Here is a 19,944-nt window from a genome sequence, read left to right on the forward strand (position 1 = left end):
GAGGAATGAAGATTAGCCAAAGTAAAACAGAATATATGTGCATGAATGAGAGGGGTGGTGGGGGAAGAATGAGGCTACAGGGAGAAGAGATGGCAAGGGTAGATGACTTTAAATACTTGGGGTCAACCGTCCAGAGCAATGGTGAGTGTGGTCAGGAAGTGAAGAAATGGGTCCAAGCAGGTTGGAACGGGTGGAGGAAGGTGTCAGGTGTGTTATGTGACAGAAGAGTCTCTGCTAGGATGAAGGGCAAAGTTTATAAAACAGTGGTGAGGCCAGCCATGATGTATGGATTAGAGACAGTGGCACTGAAGAGAAAACAGGAAGCAGAACTGGAGGTGGCGGAAATGAAGATGTTGAGGTTCGCTCTCGGAGTGACCAGGTTGGATAAAATTAGAAATGAGCTCATCAGAGGGACAGCCAAGGTTCGATGTTTTGGAGACAAAGTTAGAGAGAGCAGACTTCAATGGTTTGGACACGTCCAGAGGAGAGAGAGTGAGTATATTGGTAGAAGGATGATGATGATGGAGCTGCCAGGCAAGAGAGCTAGAGGAAGACCAAAGAGAAGGTTGATGGATGTCGTGAGGGAAGACATGATGGCAGTTGGTGTTCGAGAGGAGGATGCAGGAGATAGGCTCTCATGGAAAAGGATGACGCGCTGTGGCGACCCCTAACGGGACAAGCCGAAAGGAAAAGAAGAAGATTGTCAAATGTCAGATGGCACCCTACTTAGGCAAAGGAATCAAGATTCTAGATTTAGCATGTTGAGGAAAGGTGACCAGCTATCTACGTATAGTGTAATTGATTTTTTTCGTTCTGCTGATATTTTTTCTAACTCAATATATTCTATGATGAGATTTAGCCACTGATTGATGTTAATAGCTTGTTTGTTTTTCCAGTTTAATAGAATTATATCCTTAGCGGTAGCTAACGCGACAAGTAATGATTGTTCATATTTATTAGGGAGGTCAATTATACGCGTTTGTTTTCTTTGTCCAAAAAGAGGGGGAAAAATAAGACACAAGAGTGCTGAGTCTCGGGGTTCATTCAATCAACTCCACACCAGAGTGCAGGGTCACTGAGTGACACACCTCGTTTATTTGAGCCAACTCCTTTTATACACGTCAGAAGGTTTCATTATGACTGTTCAGTTGAAGGTTTCGATATGACTGTTTGGCAGAAGGTATCTCCTCGGGTGTTATCAAAAATGGGGGAGTCATATTAAAACCATCATTCCTCAGTAATCTAAACTCCTACCTATTTTCCTGGATAACAAAACTTAATCATGTATCACCCTAGTGTTTTGGAAACGGAACTTAATTGTTAGATAATGGAACATAGCTTCATGAGTACGAAATAGAACAATCCAACAATTCCCCTGTTTACATAGTGGAACTATGTAACAGACCCTAAGCAGTACTACTCTATGTGGAAGGCTATCAGAGGATATATAAACCACGTAGTTATGAGCTAAGCATTCTTCATAAGGCAGTACTACTCTTGAGACAGGCCAAAAACCTCCCCATATATTGATTTGAGGAGGGAAAAAGACAAGCCCCGACACATGCTAAGAGAAAAGACACTGTATATTCTTAATCAATAATTCATCCATCTTCGGAGGTCATCAACATCTGTGATTCCGGCTGGTTCATATTCTTTTCCGCCACTCCCGAGACCATCTTGACACACAGTGTCCTCGTACATGGAATAATACAGCATCTGAAAAGCAATAACAAAGTAACAGCAGTAACAATAGCAATTATAAATGTAATTACAAGGTGTTTCCATTTTCCAAACCATGCCGTAGCCCAATCTTCCAGGGGGTTGGAAACGCCTGTTGAATCTGCCATTTCAGCAGCCAAAGTTTGTAACCCATGTAGGGCCCTCGTTACTTTTCCATCCGGGGCTGTGTTGTTGGGAATAAAAGTACAACATTGTGGGCCAAACATTGCACAAACACCATTCTTTTCGGCAAGGATCATGTCAAGGGCCATGCGGTTTTGAATTGCCATTAGGGAAGTGGGGGCCAATTGTTCAGCTAAGCCTTCAATGGCATCACTGGTTAAGTTTACTGCTCTTTGCAAATGGTAATAAACAAAGTTGATCCTATCCACATTCATGTTTGGAGTTACTGGGAACAATGCAGAGATGATGGGCATATTTTCAAATCCTGCTGCAATTTGATCAATCGGTTTTTATTCATTTGGAACTCCTCTGGGTACTCCAATGCCATCTATGTATGTGGTTCTGTCCTCTGACCAATTATCGCTGATTGATCTCTTTGACCTGACATTACTTTCTGTTTTCGGTCTTGTTTTGCTCAATATCGTAATATTTCCCCATGTAGTGACATCTATTATATTATGACAAAATGGAAATACCCCCACATATTCAGTTTTGTTCTGGTTAATTCTGTCATGCTAATTTCCTTCTGCATAATGGGCCATGAGTGGTACTGTACTTTTAGGTCATTTTGCCCACATATTCTCATACTTGGGACATCAAGAGATAACATTATGGTTTATTTTGTATATTTCAATCATGCAATTGAGTGAATCAATATCCATAATTGGTCCTGGAGCTGAATATACAGTGGGTCGTGAGGCTGCACACATTATACAATCCCCAAAATTGCCAAGTCGGGCCGTTTCTTGTAAGTAGGCTATCCACAGGTTTTGTTGTGTGTATCCTGTGGCTAAAGCTAAAATTTGACTTGATCTAATTTTGTCTGTGTTGAAAATTTCCACGGTGCTAGGTGGGTTGTTGAGTATTTGTACGACAGGAGGGTTTGCGACAGCCTCGGAACTTGTTTGGTTGTTAGCGGTTTGTTCTTCCTCAAATACATTGATGTGGATAAGACCATGTGGATCTCTTCCAGAAACATCCGCTCCTATCACTAAATATGAATGTTGTGTTTGTCCAATTACCTGACCATTGATGCTTAGCATAGTAGGGTTTTATGTTGAATCATAATTTCTTTGGAATTTTATTGTATCCATTATTGCATTATGGTTTTTCTGGCCCTTAATGCCTTTGCCCATCATTTTTTGTGGGGTCCACCTGCCGGTAAACTGGGTGGTTTGTCCCTATGTCTGACACCATGTGCGACTGACTATATGGCAAATTCTGCGCGAATCGGGTCTGTATCGTCTGGTCGAAACGTAAGTAGATGTCTGTTCCTCTATACGAGCTGTTATAGCCTCCAAAGTCGAAAAGTCGCATAAGTCGAAAACATAAGCATTGTTTGTTCCTTTCTTGTGATTAATTGTAATTTGGAATGGTATTCCACATTTGCTTGGTACCCTTTCTACTGCTCTATGAATTGTTGGTCTACTAAATTCCCCCTGTTTGCCGAATGCAACTTGAGGCAATAAATGCAACACGAATGAAACAATCAAAGTGGTTTGGCCACACGACATTGTGACCTGTGGAACCAGGTAGTCCCTTTTCCTTCAAGTTGGTAGGCGTGTGAAGTCATCGCAGTCACGGTGAACGGTCCCGTCCACCTTGGTTCAAACCACTTCCTCTTTATGACTCGAAGCCAAACAGATGCAGGTGGATTATCGCCGTCCGACTGGATGCCTGCAAAGCTGGACAGAACACCTCTTAATTGATCACAGTAAGACAGTCGCGTCAAGGAAGAAGGGGAATCAAAAGATGAGCCAGAAACTGGACCAGGAAAAGAAAAAGAAAAATCATGGTATATTTCGAAAGGGCTGAGTTTGTGTGTACTATTTACAGATGCTCTGATGGACATGAGCACAATTGGGAGAGCTCTCAACCATGACATATTTGACTGTGCACAGCATTTAGCCCATTTTTGTTTTAAAGTTGCATTCATACGTTCAACGACTCCTTTCGTTCACTACGAGTTCAATTACAGCCCTTCCAGCCACTAGTTCCCCATTGTTTTTCCGATCACAACAACCATCCGTAGATAAATTTCGGTTCTGACAATAAATCTGAACTACATGCTTTGTCTTTTCTAGCCTTCTCCTCACACCAATGCATTCCTTCAGTTACACCGTCGGCCATGTTAGTATTGACAGGTGTAAACTGAATATGCGGTTGTTGTAACAATGATAATATTTTCATTTTTCGTTTGTTTGAAAAGGTAAATAGTCGTGAGTTGATGAAAGCGATTGTGGAGTGTGTGGTGTGTACGCAGAGCGAGTGCATAAGCACCACACGTGCGCATTTTTCGATAAGAGCCGCAGCTGCTGTAGCATACCTCTCGCAGTGAGATCCACGTGCTACTATTGGTTCTAACAAAACACTTGTGTGTAGTAGTACCTTTTCTTTCGTACTAGTTGGTACAATACTGCAGCGGCAGTATGAGTTTTGTTAGAGATTTCCAAATGAAACGGTAGTTTATATTTAGGAAGTGCCAAAGCAATGTGAGGCGCAGAAAATGGCATTTTAAACCAAGGCAATAAATCCGATGTCAGGTCAACCACTGCCGCAACACCCTCTCGTCCCACCACTATTCTATCAGTTGGTAAAATACCATGAGTGTCTGATAGTTTTTCAAAAACTTCCTGTTGATAAATCAAATCGTGTTCTCTATAATAGAACAAGGTACAATGTGGAGGTGCAGGGGGTGGCAGGAATGGCCCCAAGGACACAATCCACGGCTTCCACTCCGCAAATGCCTGCAGCACGCTGTTATTTATTTGAGATGTGTCGAGCAGTCCCCAATAGATGTCAGCAACAGGAGTCACAGTTTTTTGTTGGACACATGCCAGCACATGTGTACGCAGGTCTCCTTTGGCCGGCAGCATGGTTCCACGTGGAAACACAATGTCAAGTCCGTGTACTGCACAGACAATGGCAGCATTACCTTTCTGGAAATTTGTCTCTTTGGCACATTTCCCCTGCCTCGTCCTGTTGTTTCACCACATCCTCTGGGCAGCAGGTTGGGACGTAAACTGACCCTAAGCACACAGCTAAAATAACAAAGGAATGGCTTCAGAACAACTCGGTGACTGTTCTTGAATAGCCCAGCTAGAACCCCGACTGAAACACCAATCACCAGAAAAATGTCACAAAGTAATTGAGGGCAGAGAAGCAATGCGATGCCGTCACCTTTCCTTTTAATACTATGCCATCAACTTTCCTTCTAACACTCTAAATATTTGGGAACTCAGGACACTAATCTTTGTATGTGGAATTCATTCCTATTCTTGCTTGATGACAACTTCAGTTGCTCAACAATGCAGGGTCTCCATTGTTGTATTTTGCACATGATAATGCACCACACACTTTCAATGGGAGACAGGCTAGTACTTACACTCTTTTACCACAAAGCCACGCTGTTGTAACGTGCAGAATGTGGCTTGGTATTTTGCTGAAATAAGCACATATTTAAGATCCTCTGAATCTTTTGATGATATTATGGACCGTAGATGATGAAATTCTTTGGAATTGTACGTTGAGAAACGTTGTTACCCTGTTAGACTATTTGCTCATTTCCTGAAGTGTTCCTGAACCCACAAAGTGATATCCTTTACACAATGATGACATTTTTAATGCAGTGCCACCTGAGGGATTGAAGGTCATGGGCATTAAATATTAGTTTTCGGCCTTGCCGCTTACGTGCAGAGATTTCTCGAGATTCTCTGAATCTTTTGATGATATTATGGACCGGAGATGATGAAAACCCTAAATTCCTTGCAATTGTATGTTGAGAAACGTTGTTCTTAACCTGTTGGACTAAGTGGTGAACTTTGCCACATCCTTGCTTGTGAGCAATGAGTGTTTTGGACATGCTCCTTTTATACCCAATCATGACACTCACCTGTTTCCACCTAACTTGTTTACCTGTGGAGAGTTCTGAACAGGTGTTTTTTTGAGCATTCCTCAACTTTCCCAGTACTTTGTTGCCCCTGTTAACTCAGATTGATACAGTATTTATATCATGTAAATGTATTTGTATTTATATCATGTAAATGTATTTGTATGCATGTATCTACCATTGTGTAATGCAGCCCTATGGGGGGCACAAGCCAGTGCAAACTGTAGGCCGGTCCCAAGCCCGGATAAATGCAGAGGGTTGCGTCAGGAAGGGCATCCGGCTTAAAACCTTGCCAAACAAATATGAGCGTCCATCCTTAGAATTCCATACCAAATCGGTCGTGGCCCAGGTTAACAACGTCCGCCACTGGCGCCGTCAACCTGCAGGGCGCCGGTGGAAATTCAGCTACTGTGGGTCGAAGTCAAAGAAGAAGAAGAGGTGAAAAGCGGGTTCTTCGGCAGAAAGAGAAGAGGAAAGCACAGAGCCTAGAACTGAATGTGGGGACTTTGAATGTTGGGACTATGACAAGAAAATCTCGGGAGTTGGTTGACATGACGATTAGGAGAAAGGTTGATATATTGTGTGTCCAGGAGACCAGGTGGAAAGGCAGTAAGGCTAGAAGTTTAGGGGCAGGGTTTAAATTATTTTACCATGGTGTAGATGGGAAGAGAAATGGAGTCGGGGTTATTTTAAAAGAGGAGTTGGCTAAGAATGTCTTGGAGGTGAAAATAGTATCAGATCGAGTGATGACGCTGAAACTTGAAATTGCGGGTGTTATGTATAATGTGGGCGGCACGGTGAACGACTGGTTAGAGCGTCTGCCTCACAGTTCTGAGGACAGGGGTTTTCAACGGGCACTCCGGTTTCCTCCCACATCCCAAAAACATGCATGGTAGGTAAATTGACGACTCTAAATTGCCCGTAGGTGTGAATGTGTGTGTGCCCTGCGATTGGCTGGCAACCAGTTCAGGGTATACCCTGCCCGATGATATCTGGGATGGGCTCCAGCACGCCCGCGACCCTAGTGAGGATAAGCGGCTCAGAGAATGGATGGATGGATGGTTGTATAATGTGATTAGTGGTGAGAGTCGTGATTGGTGCAAATTGTAATGGACATGTTGGTGAAGGAAATAGGGGTGATGAAGAAATTGATGGTTGAGTACGGCATCCAGGAAAGGAACTTGGAGGGACAGATGGTGGTAGACTTTGCAAAAAGGATGGAAATGGCTATAGTGAACACTTCTTTCCAGAAGAGGAAGGAACATAGGGTGACCTACAAGAGCGGAGGTAAAAGGACCCAGGTGGATTACATCTTGTGCAGATGGTGTAATCTGAAGGAGGTTACCGACTGTAAGGTAGTGGTAGGGGAGAGTGTGGCAAGACAGCATAGGATGGTGGTGTGTAAGATGACTCTGGTGGTGGGGAGGAAGATTAGGAAGACAAAGGCAGAGCAGAGAACCATGTGGTGGAAGGTGAGACAAGACAAGTGTTGTGCAGCTTTTCGGGAAGAGGAGAGAGAGGCTCTCGGTCGACAGGAGGAGCTTCCAGAAGACAAGGTGATCAGAGAGGCAGGCAGGAGAGTACTTGGTGTATCTTCTGGCAGGAAATGAGAGAAGGAGACTTAGTGGTGGAACCTCACAGTACAGGAAATCATACAAGTAAAAAGGTTAGCTAAGAAGTGGCACTGAGACACTGAGAGGACCGAGGAGAGTCGAAATACATTGAGATGCGACAGGGCAAAAGTAGAGGTGGCAAAGGCCAAACAAGAGGCACATGATGACATGTATGTCAGGTTGGACACTAAAGAAGGAGAAAAGGATCTATACAGGCTGGCCAGAGAGAGGGATAGAGATGGGAAGGATGTGCAGCAGGTTTGGGTGATTAAGGATAGAGATGGAAATATGTTGACTGGTGCCAGCAGTGTGCTCGCTAGATGGAAAGAATATTTTGAGGAGTTGATGAATGAGGAAAATGAGAGAGAAGAGAGTAGGAGAGGCAATTGTAGTGGACCAGGAAGTGACAATGATTAGTAAGGGGGAAGTTAGAAAGGCATTAAAGAGGATGAAAAATGGAAAGGCAGTTGGTCCTGATGACATTCCTGTGGAGGTATGGAAGCATCTAGGAGAGGTGGCTGTGGAGTTTTTGACCAGCTTGCTCAACAGAATTCTAGCACGTGAGAAGATTCCTGAGGAATGGAGGAAAAGTGTCCTGGTGCCCATTTTTAAGAACAAGAGTGATGTGCAGAGCTGTGGGAACTATAGAGGACTAAAGTTGATGAGCCACACAATGAAGTTATGGGAAAGTGTTGTGGAGGCTAGACTCAGGACAGAAGTGAGTATTTGCGAGCAACAGTATGGTTTCATGCCTAGAAAAAGTACCACAGATGCATTATTTGCCTTGAGGATGTTGCTGGAAAAGTACAGAGAAGGTCAGAAGGAGCTACATTGTGTCTTTGTAGATCTAGAGAAAGCCTATGACAGAGTACCCAGAGAGGAACTGTGGTCCTGCATGCGGAAGTCTGGCGTGGCAGAGAAGTAAGTTAGAATAATACAGGACAAGTACGAGGGCAGCAGAACAACGGTGAGGTGTGCTGTAGGTGTGACAGACGGATTTAAGGTGGAGGTGGGACTGCATCAGGGATCAGCCCTGAGCCCCTTCCTTTTTGCAGTGGTAATGGATAGGCTGACAGATGAGGTTAGACTGGAATCCCCGTGGACCATGATGTTTGCAGATGACGTGATCTGCAGTGAAAGCAGGGAGCAGCTGGAGGAACAGTTAGAAAGATGGAGGCATGCACTGGAAAGAAGAGGAATGAAGATTAGCCGAAGTAAAACAGAATATATGTGCATGAATGAGAGGGGTGGTGGGGGAAGAGTGAGGCTACAGGGAGAAGAGATAGCAAGGGTGAAGGATTTTAAATGCTTGGGGTCAACCGTCCAGAGCAATGGTGAGTGTGGTCAGGAAGTGAAGAAACGGGTCCAAGCAGGTTGGAAAGGGTGGAGGAAGGTGTCAGGTGTGTTATGTGACAGAAGAGTCTCTGCTAGGATGAAGGGCAAAGTTTATAAAACAGTGGTGAGGCCAGCCATGATGTACGGATTAGAGACAGTGGCACTGAAGAGACGACAGGAAGCAGAGCTGGAGGTGGCGGAAATGAAGATGTTGAGGTTCGCTCTCGGAGTGACCAGGTTGGATAAAATTAGAAATGAGCTCATCAGAGGGACAGCCGAGGTTCGATGTTTTGGAGACAAAGTTAGAGAGAGCAGACTTGGATGGTTTGGACACGTCCAGAGGAGAAATAGTGAGTATATTGGTAGACGGATGATGAGGATGGAGCTGCCAGGAAGAGAGCTAGAGGAAGACCAAAGAGAAGGTTGATGGATGTCGTGAGGGAAGACATGAGGGCAGTTGGTGTTCGAGAGGAGGATGCAGGAGATAGGTTTACATGGAAAAGGATGACGCGCTGTGGCGACCCCTAAAGGGACAAGCCCAAAGGAAAAGAAGAAGGTTGTGTGTCAGTGTCAGTAGCAGGTAATGATTACTAGCCGCAAATTCTTTATAATTTGCGGGTCGCAGACGTTCGGTGACATGGACGCTTTGAAGTGTCTGGCTGCCCACTCGACAGCCATTGAAGCCTTGTCATCCTGGAAGGGGGATCCCCGAACTGCGGCCCCTTCTCAAGGTTTCTTTTTTCCCAAAATGGGGTTTTGATTTTTTTCCTCGCCCGATTGGGGGGTTTAGATTTGGGGATGTCGTCAATCATTGCCAACTGTGGGCCTGTGAAGCTCTTTGAGACTCTTTTGTGATTAAGGGCTATAGAAATAACCTTGTCTTGACTTTCTGAAAAGTGATGGTTTTGCAGATACAGGGATTCCACCCGACGCCAGCAATATATCATTAATTTGAAGATAATATTGCTATCTCAATCTGTCTTTTGTTTCAGGTTTATGACCTGTGGTTTGTTAAACAAGTTGTAACAATGTGTTTCCTGGTAAGCCTTTTACGAGGGCTTAAAATCGAAATATCAGAACAGTTAAACAAATAAACTGTGGAATAAATCCAAGAAAAGCAGAGTTTCTGAAGAAAACAATGTTTAAATTTTATGTGCTACATGAACTACTGTATATCAAAAACAAACATCGCTCACACCTCTAAGATGACGGCTTACAATCGTGTGTGATGAAGGTGACGTCTTACCACCCGCATGTGCCGACGCTGTGCGCTGATGTTGTGGAGCTAAATTAGCATTAACCAGGGAAAATAAATATTTTAATTGTGTAGTATTTTTCCAAATATATATTTTACATTGTGCCCTGCGACTGACTGGCGACCAGTTCAGGGTGTAGTCCGCCTTTCGCCCGAAGTCAGCTGGTATAGGCTCCAGCGCCTCGTGACCCTAACCAGGATGAGCAGTGTTGAAAATGGATGGATGGATATTTTACATTGATAAGTGAAATATTGCAGTTCTTTTTAATTCGAGTTGACAGCTGACTGCACACTCCACATGCGATAAAATGATGATGGAACACAAATGCTGAGGGCATTTTTGCTTCCCTGTAGATGGATATTTTTTTTCATTTGAAAGTAAGCTTCAACCAAGTGTCTTTTTTAAGCATCCAAAATGTTTTTGTTTCATGCAGAGATAAAATTTTGAGCTCTCTGAAGCAGGTCATTGATTTCATAAATGCAGCACACGAAAGCCCCTCCTTGAGCTGTCACCTTATCGTGGTGGAGGGGTTTGTTAAGGGGTTAAGTTGTCTGGGACCTTATGACCCTGGCAGAGTCACCAATGGCAAACAGGTCCTAGGTGAGGGACCAGACAAAGCACAGCTCCAAAAACCCCTATGAAGATAAAAAATTCAGGAAGACATTTTCCCTTGCCTGGACACGGGTCACCGGGGCCCCCCTCTGGAGCCAGGCAAGCGCCTGGTGGCCGAGCCTGCAGCCATGGGGCTCGGCCGGGCACAGCCCGAAAGGGTACCGTGGGTCCCCGTTCCCATGGGCTCACCACCTGTGGGAGGGGCCATAGGGGTCGGGTGCAATGTGAGCTGGGCGGTGCCCGAAGGCGGGGACCTTGGCGATCCTCGGTCACAGTTCGCTGATCAACTTTTATTGTCATGTCATTGGACTTATGGCCGCATCTCTTGGACACTCGGGTGAAGAGAGGGGCGCGGCTGTCAACTGATCACCACCTGGTGATGAGTTGGCTACGATGGAGGGGAAGATTCCGGTCCGACATGGCAGGCACAAACGTATCGTGAGGGTCTGCTGGGAATGTCTGACAGAATCTCCTGTCAGAAGGTGGCAAGGCTCCGGGGGTGGATGAGATTCGCCCGGAGTTCCGAAAGGTTCTGGATGTTGTGGGGCTGTCCTGGTTGACACGCCTCTGCAACATCGCGTTGACATCGGGGACAGTGCCTCTGGATTGGCAGACTGGGGTGGTGGTCCCCCTTTTTAAGAAGGGGGACCGGAGGGTGTGTTCCAACTACAGGGGGATCACACTCCTCAGCCTCCCCGGTAAGGTCTATTCAGGGGTGCTGGAGAGGAGGGTCCGTCGGGAAGTCGAATCTCAGATTCAGGAGGAGCAGTGTGGTTTTCGTCCTGGCTGTGGAACAGTGGACCAGCTCTTCACCCTCGGCAGGGTCCTTGAGGGTGCATGGGAGTTTTCCCAAGAAGTCTACATGTGTTTTGTGGACTTGGAGAAGGCGTTCAACCGTGTCCCTCGCGGAGTCCTGTGGGGGGGGTTCTTGGGGGGTATTGGGTACCTAACCCCCTGATACGGGCTGTTCGGTCCCTGTATGACCGGTGTCAGAGTTTGGTCCGCATTGCCGGCAGTAAGTCGGGCTCGTTTCCGGTGAGGGTTGGACTCCGCCAAGGCTGCCCTTTATCACCGATTGTGTTCATAACTTTTATGGATAGAATTTCTCGGCACAACCGAGGCGTAGAGGGGGTCCGGTTTAGTGGCCTCAGTATTGCATATCTGCTTTTTGAAGATGATCTGGTTCTGTTGGCTTCATCAAGCTGGGATCTCCAGCTCTTACTGGAGCGTTTTGCAGACGAGTGTGAAGCGGCTGGGATGAAAATTAGCACCTCTAAATCTGAGACCATGGTTCTCAGTCGGAAAAGGGTGGAGTGCCTTCTCCAAGTCGGGGATGAGATCCTTCCACAAGTGGAGGAGTTCAAATATCTAACCCTTGTTCACGAGTGAGGGAAGAATGAAAGGGGAGTCTGCAGTGATGTGGACTTTGCATCTGTCCTTTGTGGTGAAGAAGGACCTAAGCCGAAAGGCGAAGATCTCTATTTACCGGTCGATCTACGTTCCTACCCTCACCTGTGGTCACGAGCTGTGGGTCGTGACCGAAAGAACAAGAGCCTGGATACAGGGTGTCCGGGCTCTCCCTTAGAGATAGGGTGAAAAGCTTGGTCAACCGGGAGTGGCTCAGAGTAGAGCCCCTTCTCCTCCGCATTGAGAGGAGCCAGATGAGGTGGCTGTTTAGGATGCCTCCTGGACGCCTTCCTGCTGAGGTGTTCCGGGCACGTCCCACCGGGAGGAGACCCTGGGGACGACCCAGGACACGGTGGAGAGACTACATAACTCGGCTTGCCTGGAAACGTCTCGGGGTCCCCTAGGAAGAGTTGGAGGAAGTGGCTGGTGAGAGGGAACTCTGGGCTTCCCTGCTAAAGCGACTGACCCCACTACCCAACCTCGGATAAGTGAAAGAAAATGAATGAATGGATGACTGAACACACTAAAGTATAGAGTGCTATATACATACAGGTAAAAGAAAAAGCTGTCTTATCTTGTCTTGTCTTATCTCTTTCAATGTCAAAAGGGTTTTTTGGCTCCTGTTGTATTATTATTATTTGTTCTGTGGGAGATGGTCCAAATGTCTCTTTGGCTATGTTCACACTGCAGGTCATGACGTTTTTTTTGTTTTTTTTTGCCCATATGTGACGTGTCAGATTTTTTTCATGTCAATGTTAACAGTACAATATTCAAAATACACACGACTAAGATCCTTTCACACACCATAGCCTCCTGAAATATGTTCACACATCTAAAATGCACTCAACTAATATACAGAAATTCTTTTTTTATTTCATTTACGTTGTACCCTTATAAGTATCCTTGCAAAGATGCAATTCTCTGCGGCTTCTTTTTTTTTTTTTTTTTTGCATGTGAATTCAAAGAAACATAAAACACTCAACCGAATTATTGCTAATAAACACTGACACAAAAATTAGAGCCACAGAGGCTTAAACACCGAAAATTGTATCCGGTGGATTAACAGTAGTGTAAGTAACTGAACCATGAAACTAAAAGTACATTTGGAGTTACTTCAAATGGACATTTGCTGGAAAAGCTCTGAAGTTGTCCTGTGTTTGACAAGGCGATCTGTTATGCAGGAAGTCAAGCTATCATAGTCAACTGCGCATGCGCAGCTGCTTCAATCTGTCTGGGTGTATGTGTATATTCTCCTCAAACGGTAAATAAATGTTATTTAATTTAATCCTTATAGTATATATGGTCTTTAGTTACTAGCTCCTTTATGGCGTAAAGAAAACACTTACGTCTGTCCTTTTGCGAAAAGTAGGGATTGCGTGCCGCCGTTGTTTGCTGTGCGTGGCGCCGTACGAGCAGACGTCATTTTACGGGGGGATCGGAGAGTTAAAATGTCGTGTTACGAAACGACGTACGTTTCGTAGATAAGTGGCACGTAACTATTACACAAAAAGTAGAAGGCTTTACCCGTCTTAGGGAATCAAATTCCCACTACTGCACTCACTCCCATCAATATGTTACGGCATTGTGTTAGACGTAATGGCTTCCATCGATGGCCGTTTTTTGAGTAAAATAGATAGCTGTGCTCGTTTCGTCGAATTCTGGGATTTCAAAAAACAAACAAACGAGTTTTATGTGCACTGAACATGATATGTTTAGTTTTTACGTGCTCATGCGATGCGACTAACACCGAAAACACGACATTCTGTCTCCTAAATCCAACGTATTTTTGAACTGCGAAGAGTATCGTACATCTTACAATTGAAATTGTGATTCCCCAGTATCGATCTTACATTTTTCATGAATCCAACCATTCTAATATTAAAGATTAACTGACTAACAATATGCACCATTGTAGATTTTGATTGGATGAGTGCTATATAATACAAATATACAGGTAATTCACAAATTTCACCATGCACTGTTGTTTTTTTAAGGCTTGCAAGATTATTATTGTTGTTGTAACTATTTTTACACATATATCTTTATGCCTTTTTTTTTTTTTTTTTTTTTTAGCAACATGAAATTCTGTGACTCGTAATATTGAAAGGCCGAAACTTAAAACACGATAGTGTGATGGCAACGACTGAAGATGGAACCATATCCACTGAGGAGGTAGTTGTGGTGAAGCCTGATGGTGAAAGAAACATCGAGGATCTGAATAATACCCAGGTCATCATCCAGCTCCAGTCCAATACTGCACGGTAAGTAAGTGGATTCAGTGATTTTTTTTTTTGTAGCTGCAATTAAGGTACCGTTTACACGACAACGATGGCACCGAGATAGTAAAAGTTTGTCGCAAGTCAAAAATGCAAAACAAAAAATTTGTCCGATGTTTGTGCTTTTGTTTATTCATTTCAAAACATAAGCATCTGAAATATGCAGTCATTCTCGACTCTCTGTATAGGGATTTTTATAAAGAGGGTCATACCCACTCATGAGGCAAATGAAAATGAGTTTTTAAACACCATAAATTAATCTTCGTAATATATTGTTTTAAGATGAGTGTATTTTACAAAACTAATACAATCAAAATGTTTCTCGTGCCGAAAATCCAACAATCATCGAAAACGGAAGATCATTTTTCTGTATTGGCATGACACACAATGGGCTGTATTGCTTTTGTAGTGGCGGCACGGTGGTCGACTGGTTAGAGCGTCAGCCTCACACTTGTGAGGACCCGGGTTCAATCCCTGGCCCCTGTGTGGAGTTTGCATGTTCTCCCCGTGCCTGCGTGGGTTTTCTCCGGGCACTCCGGTTTCCTCCCACATCCCAAAAACATGCATTAATTGGAGACTCTAAATTGCCCGTAGGTGTGAATATGAGTGTGAATGGTTGTTTGTTTATATGTGCCCTGCGATTGGCTGGCGACCAGTTCGGGGTGTACCCTCCCTCTCGCTCAGAGTCGGCTGGTATAGGCTCCAGCAACCCTGTGATCCTAGTGAGGATAAGTATGGAAAATGGATAGATGTATAGATATCTGAGACTAAGCCTATCACGATGACAATTTTTTCAAGGTGATATATGTCCCCAAAACTATCACCATAAATTATAATATTGTTGTTTTTTAATGTTAATGTTTTTAAATACAAATAAGGCCCACCCTTCTTCATCTTTTCATTTAAGCTTGTCCCGTTAGGGGTCGCCACAGCGTGTCATCCTTTTGCATGTAATCTCCTGCATCCTCCTCTCTAACACCAACTGGCCCTTAAGTCTTCCCTCACTACGTCTATCTTCTCTTTGGTCTTCCTCTAGCTCTCTTGCCTGGCAGCTCCATCCTCAACACCCTTCTTCAAATATACTCAGTATCTTTCCTCTGGATGTGTCCAAACCATCGAAGTCTGCTCTCTTTAACTTTGTCTCCAAAACATTTAACCTTGGCTGTCCCTCTAATGAGCTCATTTCTAATTCTATCCAACCTGGTCAACCTAGAGAGAACCTCAACATCTTCATGTCCACCACCTCCAGCTCTGCTTCCTGTTGTCTCTTCAGTGCCACTCTCTGTAATCCGCACATCATGGCTGGCCCACCACTGTCTTATAAACTTTGCCCTACATCCTAGAAGAGACTCTTCTGTCACATAACACACCTGACACCTTTCTCCACCCGTTCCAACCTGATTGGGCCCTTTCTTCACTTCTTTACCACACAAACCATTGCTCTGGACTGTTGACCCCAAGTATTTACGATATCTTCTCCCTGTAGCCTCACTCTCCCCCCTCCAGTCATGCACATATATTCTGTTTTTGGCTAATCGTCATTCCTCTTCTTTCCAGTGCATGCATCCATCTTTCCAACTGTTCCTCCACCTGCTCCCTGCTTTCACTGCAGATCACAATGTCATCTGCAAACATCGTGGTCCATGGGGATTCCAGTCTAACCTCATTTGTCAGCCTTTCCATCATCACTGCAAACAGGAAGGGGCTCAGGGCTGATCCCTGATGCAGTCCCACCTCCACTGTAAATTCCTCTGTCACACTGACGGCACACCTCACCATTGCTCTGCTGCCCCCATACATGTCCTGTATTATTGTAACATACTTCTCTGCCACTCCAGACTTCCGCATGCAGTACCACAGTTCCTCTCTGGGTACTCTGTCATAGGCTTTCGCTAGATCTACAAAGACACAGTGTAGCTCCTTCTAACCTTCTCTGTACCTTTCCATAACACTCTCAAGGCAAATAATGCATCTGTGGTACTATTTCTAGGCATGAAACCATATTGTTGTCCGCAAATACACACTTCTGTCCTGAGGCTAGCCTCCGCTACTCTTTCCCATAACTTCATTGTGTGGCTCATCAGCTTTATTCCTCTATAGTTCCCACAGCTCTGCACATCACCCTTGTTCTTAAGAATTGGCACCAGGACACTTTTCCTCCATTCCTCAGGCATAATCTCACCCGCTAGAATTCTGTTGAAGAAGCTGGTCAAAAACTCCACAGCCACCTCTCCTAGATGCTTCCATACCTCCACAGGAATGTCATCAGGACCAACTGCGTTTCCATTTTTCATCCTCTTTATGCCTTTCTAACTTCCCCCTTACTAATCATTGGCACTTCCTGGTCCACCACACTTGCCACTTCTACTCTTCCTTCTCTCTTATTTTCCACAGTCATCAACTCTCCAAAGTATTCTTTCCATCTATCCAGCGCACTACTGGCACCAGTCAACACATTTCCATCGCTATTCTTAATTACCCTAACCTGCTGCACATCCTTCCCATCTCTATCCTTCTGTCTGGCCAGCCTGTATAGATCCTTTTCTCCTTCTTTAGTGTCCAACCTGCCATACATGTCATCATATGCCTCTTGTTTGGCCTTTGCCACCTCTACCCTAATCCTATGTCGCATCTGCATGTATTCTTTGCTCCTCTCCTCAGTCCTCTCAGTGTCCCACGTCTTCTTAGCTAACCTCTTGTATGATTTCCTGTACTGTTCCACCACCAAGTCTCCTTCACTCCTTTCCTATGAGAAGGTACACCAAGTACTCTCCTGCCTGTCTCTCTGATCACCTTGGCTGTAGTGGTCCAGTCTTCTGGAAGCATCTCCTGTCCACTAAGAGCCTGTCTCACCTCTTCTTGCAAAGCCGCACAACACTGCCTTTGTCTTCTTAAGTTTCCTCACCACCACCAGTCATCTTACATACCACCATTCTATGCTGTCCAGCCACACTCTCCCTGACCACTACCTTCCAGTCCGTAACCTCCTTCAGATTACATCGCTTGCACAAGATGTAATCCACCTGCGTGCTACTACCTCCGCTCTTGTAGGTCACCCTATGTTCCTGCCTCTTCTGGAAGAAAGTGTTCTTTATATGCCTTTCCATCCTTTTTGCTTTCCTGGATGCCAAACGTACCCATCACTTCTGCATTACCCCTGTTTCCTTCACCAACTTGTCCATTGCAATCAGCATCAATCACGACTCTCTCTCTGTGTGGGATGCTCAGAACTACTTTGTTTACCTCCTTCCAGAATTTCTCTTTCACCTCTAGGTCACATCCTACCTGTGGGGCATAGCCACTAATCACACTCTACATAAGACCCTCAATTTCAAGTTTCAGCCTCGTCACTTGATGTTACTCTTTTCACCTCCAAGACCTTCTTAGCTAATTCTTCCCTTAAAATTACCCTTACTCCATTTCTCTTCCCATCTGCACCATGGTGAAAAAGCCTTACTGCCTTTCCACCTGCTCTCCTGGACACACAATATATCAACCTTTCTCCTAATCATCATGTCAACTAACTCCTGAGCTTTTCCCGTAATAGGCCCAACATTCAAAGTCCCCACATTCAGTTCTAGGCTCTGTGCTTTACTCTTCTCTTTCTGCCTGAGAACCTGCTTTCCACCTCTCCTTCGTCCTCGACCCACAGTAGCTGAATTTCCACCAGCGCCCTGCAAGTTAACGGTGCAAGTGGCAGACGTTGTTAATGGCTGCATTAGGCCCACCCTTATCAATTTTTCTTATTTTATTAGTTTGCTTTTAAATCATTATTATTATTGTTATTATTATTATTATTATTGCTTTTATAATGTCCTCTCTTGTTTCTCAATTAAATTGTTTTTCTTTACTACGTCATATGGATTCCCTGGGTCTGAAATAAAGAATAAAGAGCTGCAAGACTAGCCTGAATTAGATGGAGCCTTGTATTCCAATTATAATCGCTTTAGAAGCCCAAACCGAATGAAAATGCGCCATATAAACACCTCAATTGGAATAAGCATACCGAATCCGAATGGAATTTCATAGAATATCCCTTATGCCAAACCGATCAGAAGTAAATTTTCGCCATGTATGCCGCCATTTGGAATAGAGCCTGGAAAAGCTCTGTCTGCCCATGCTTCGTCTGGACGGAAATGCGTGGTGACGTCATCGCTTACGCACGGCGTAAATATGGTGGCTCCCAACGGAGCTCGTATGTGACGGAGATCTTGTTTTTAACTACTTCAGTTTTTTTTTGATGAAGCGTTTTTTTAATTTTTTTTTTAAATGTATAAAAACAATCCCAACTACTGTTCGGAATATACAATGGACCTCCATCTTCACTACGACGTATGCATGTTTCACAGCTGTTCCGACGAGTGCACATCATGTTTGCACACGATCGGAATAGATCCCCTCACATATGAGCAGTTGCTTCGCGATCTTCCATTTGAATGATTTCAATCGGAATGACAAAAATGTCTCTGTAAACCCATACACCAATGGGCGACTGCTGCCAGGCCCACTGGGAGCAAATTGGGGTTCAGTGTCTTGCCCAAGCACACTTCGACATGCGGGCAGTCGTAGCCGAGGTTCGAACCAGTGAGCCTTTGGTCACTGGACGAACTGCTCTACCTACTGATCCACAGCCGCCCAATGATGTAGTGGCGGGCCTTTTGTTTTACACCTGTGGTATAGGTGTAAAACAAAGTATAATTGCACATTTTGAACAGCACTACAAGTTTAGTTAGCAAACTCACTTTATAAGGCACTAACTCGTGGACTGGGACTGATTTCAAACACAACCTCGGTCTTTTCTACTCTCTTTACTACTATTAGGATGGTGCTTCTGTGCAGAGGCAAGATGGCAAAGCGTAAATAAATATATATTAAATATACATGCAAATTAGTCGCCTTTTTGAACTCAAAATGGGCCATTTCCGTGAATCGGATAGATCAGTTGAGTTTTTCCCGGGTGGGGAGGAGGGTTGGGGGGTCGCCGTTGTCATGGGCTGTATGATTTTGTACTCCTTGAACGCTGACAGCTAGCGGTAACTTTACTTTTACTCCGTTACAATGATCTAAATGTCGCCCACTACATTTATTTATCAATTATTGCTTATTTATCAACTATTTCGTGTGCGAGACTACGACGACTTCCGCATCTAATTTACGCGCTAGTGACGTTTAAGTCTAGTTCACCAATCAAATGACAAAAGAAAATCACATGACCTCACACAATGTCTTCTATTGGGCTTCCCAGGCATAGGTATTAACACTAGATAAGCCAGCCCGGCTGATCGTCGTGCCTTAATGGCCACCATTTTGGGAAGGTCGTCGTTACTATGAAGGCAACGGCAAGCCACTCTTGTTTACATTTAGACAAACAAAAACAACAGCTTTCATGTATTGTAGTATTTATTTGTCTGGCACTGTCTGCCCAAACGTGGACAGCAGAACCGCAAAGCACACATAACAAGAGCTGATCCGCTAGTAGATCTTGTATTAATTAGGAAACGCGCCTACAATTGACTAATTAGTTTACGGATGTTCATGTTAAATTTATTAAGTGACGGAGCAATGTTAGGGTTTATGTCACAACACAGAATGAACTCGGTTCAAATTCAGAAATGGCCAATAAAAACAGAAAAATATTGTACTTAATATTTTCC

General features: G+C 44.4%; 1 protein-coding gene and 1 long non-coding RNA gene across 12 annotated transcripts in view; one reads left to right on the top strand and one right to left on the bottom strand.

Annotated features, from left to right (window-relative positions):
• Window positions 1-1,024: 1,024 nt before the first annotated feature.
• Window positions 1,025-13,590, bottom strand: LOC133471525 (uncharacterized). 3 transcript variants are annotated; one of them, XR_009786238.1, is made up of 2 exons: window positions 13,361-13,590; window positions 1,025-6,199 (listed from the first exon to the last, which is right to left on the bottom strand). It is a non-coding gene; the product is annotated as an uncharacterized LOC133471525 (long non-coding RNA). The 3 variants fall into 3 exon arrangements; XR_009786237.1 differs by having other exon boundaries at window positions 1,025-12,414; XR_009786239.1 differs by having other exon boundaries at window positions 1,025-4,943; window positions 13,361-13,580.
• The window catches only part of gmeb1 (glucocorticoid modulatory element binding protein 1), a 78,749-nt gene continuing 71,974 nt past the window's right edge, over window positions 13,170-19,944 (top strand). For 6 of the 9 annotated variants that reach the window (XR_009786233.1, XR_009786236.1, XR_009786235.1 and 3 more), the window contains exons 1-2: window positions 13,590-13,968; window positions 14,088-14,275. Coding sequence is in view for 3 of the 9 variants with exons in the window: in XM_061761134.1 (XP_061617118.1) it covers window positions 14,148-14,275 (128 nt within the window). In the remaining 6 variants the exon portion in view is untranslated. Of the gene's footprint in view, window positions 13,276-13,589; window positions 13,969-14,087; window positions 14,280-19,944 lie in introns of those variants that run through there. The other 3 variants (XM_061761135.1, XM_061761138.1, XM_061761139.1) reach the window with 3 other exon arrangements.

The sequence above is a fragment of the Phyllopteryx taeniolatus genome, chromosome 21 (assembly GCF_024500385.1).
Source record: "Phyllopteryx taeniolatus isolate TA_2022b chromosome 21, UOR_Ptae_1.2, whole genome shotgun sequence".
Taxonomy (NCBI): domain Eukaryota; kingdom Metazoa; phylum Chordata; class Actinopteri; order Syngnathiformes; family Syngnathidae; genus Phyllopteryx; species Phyllopteryx taeniolatus.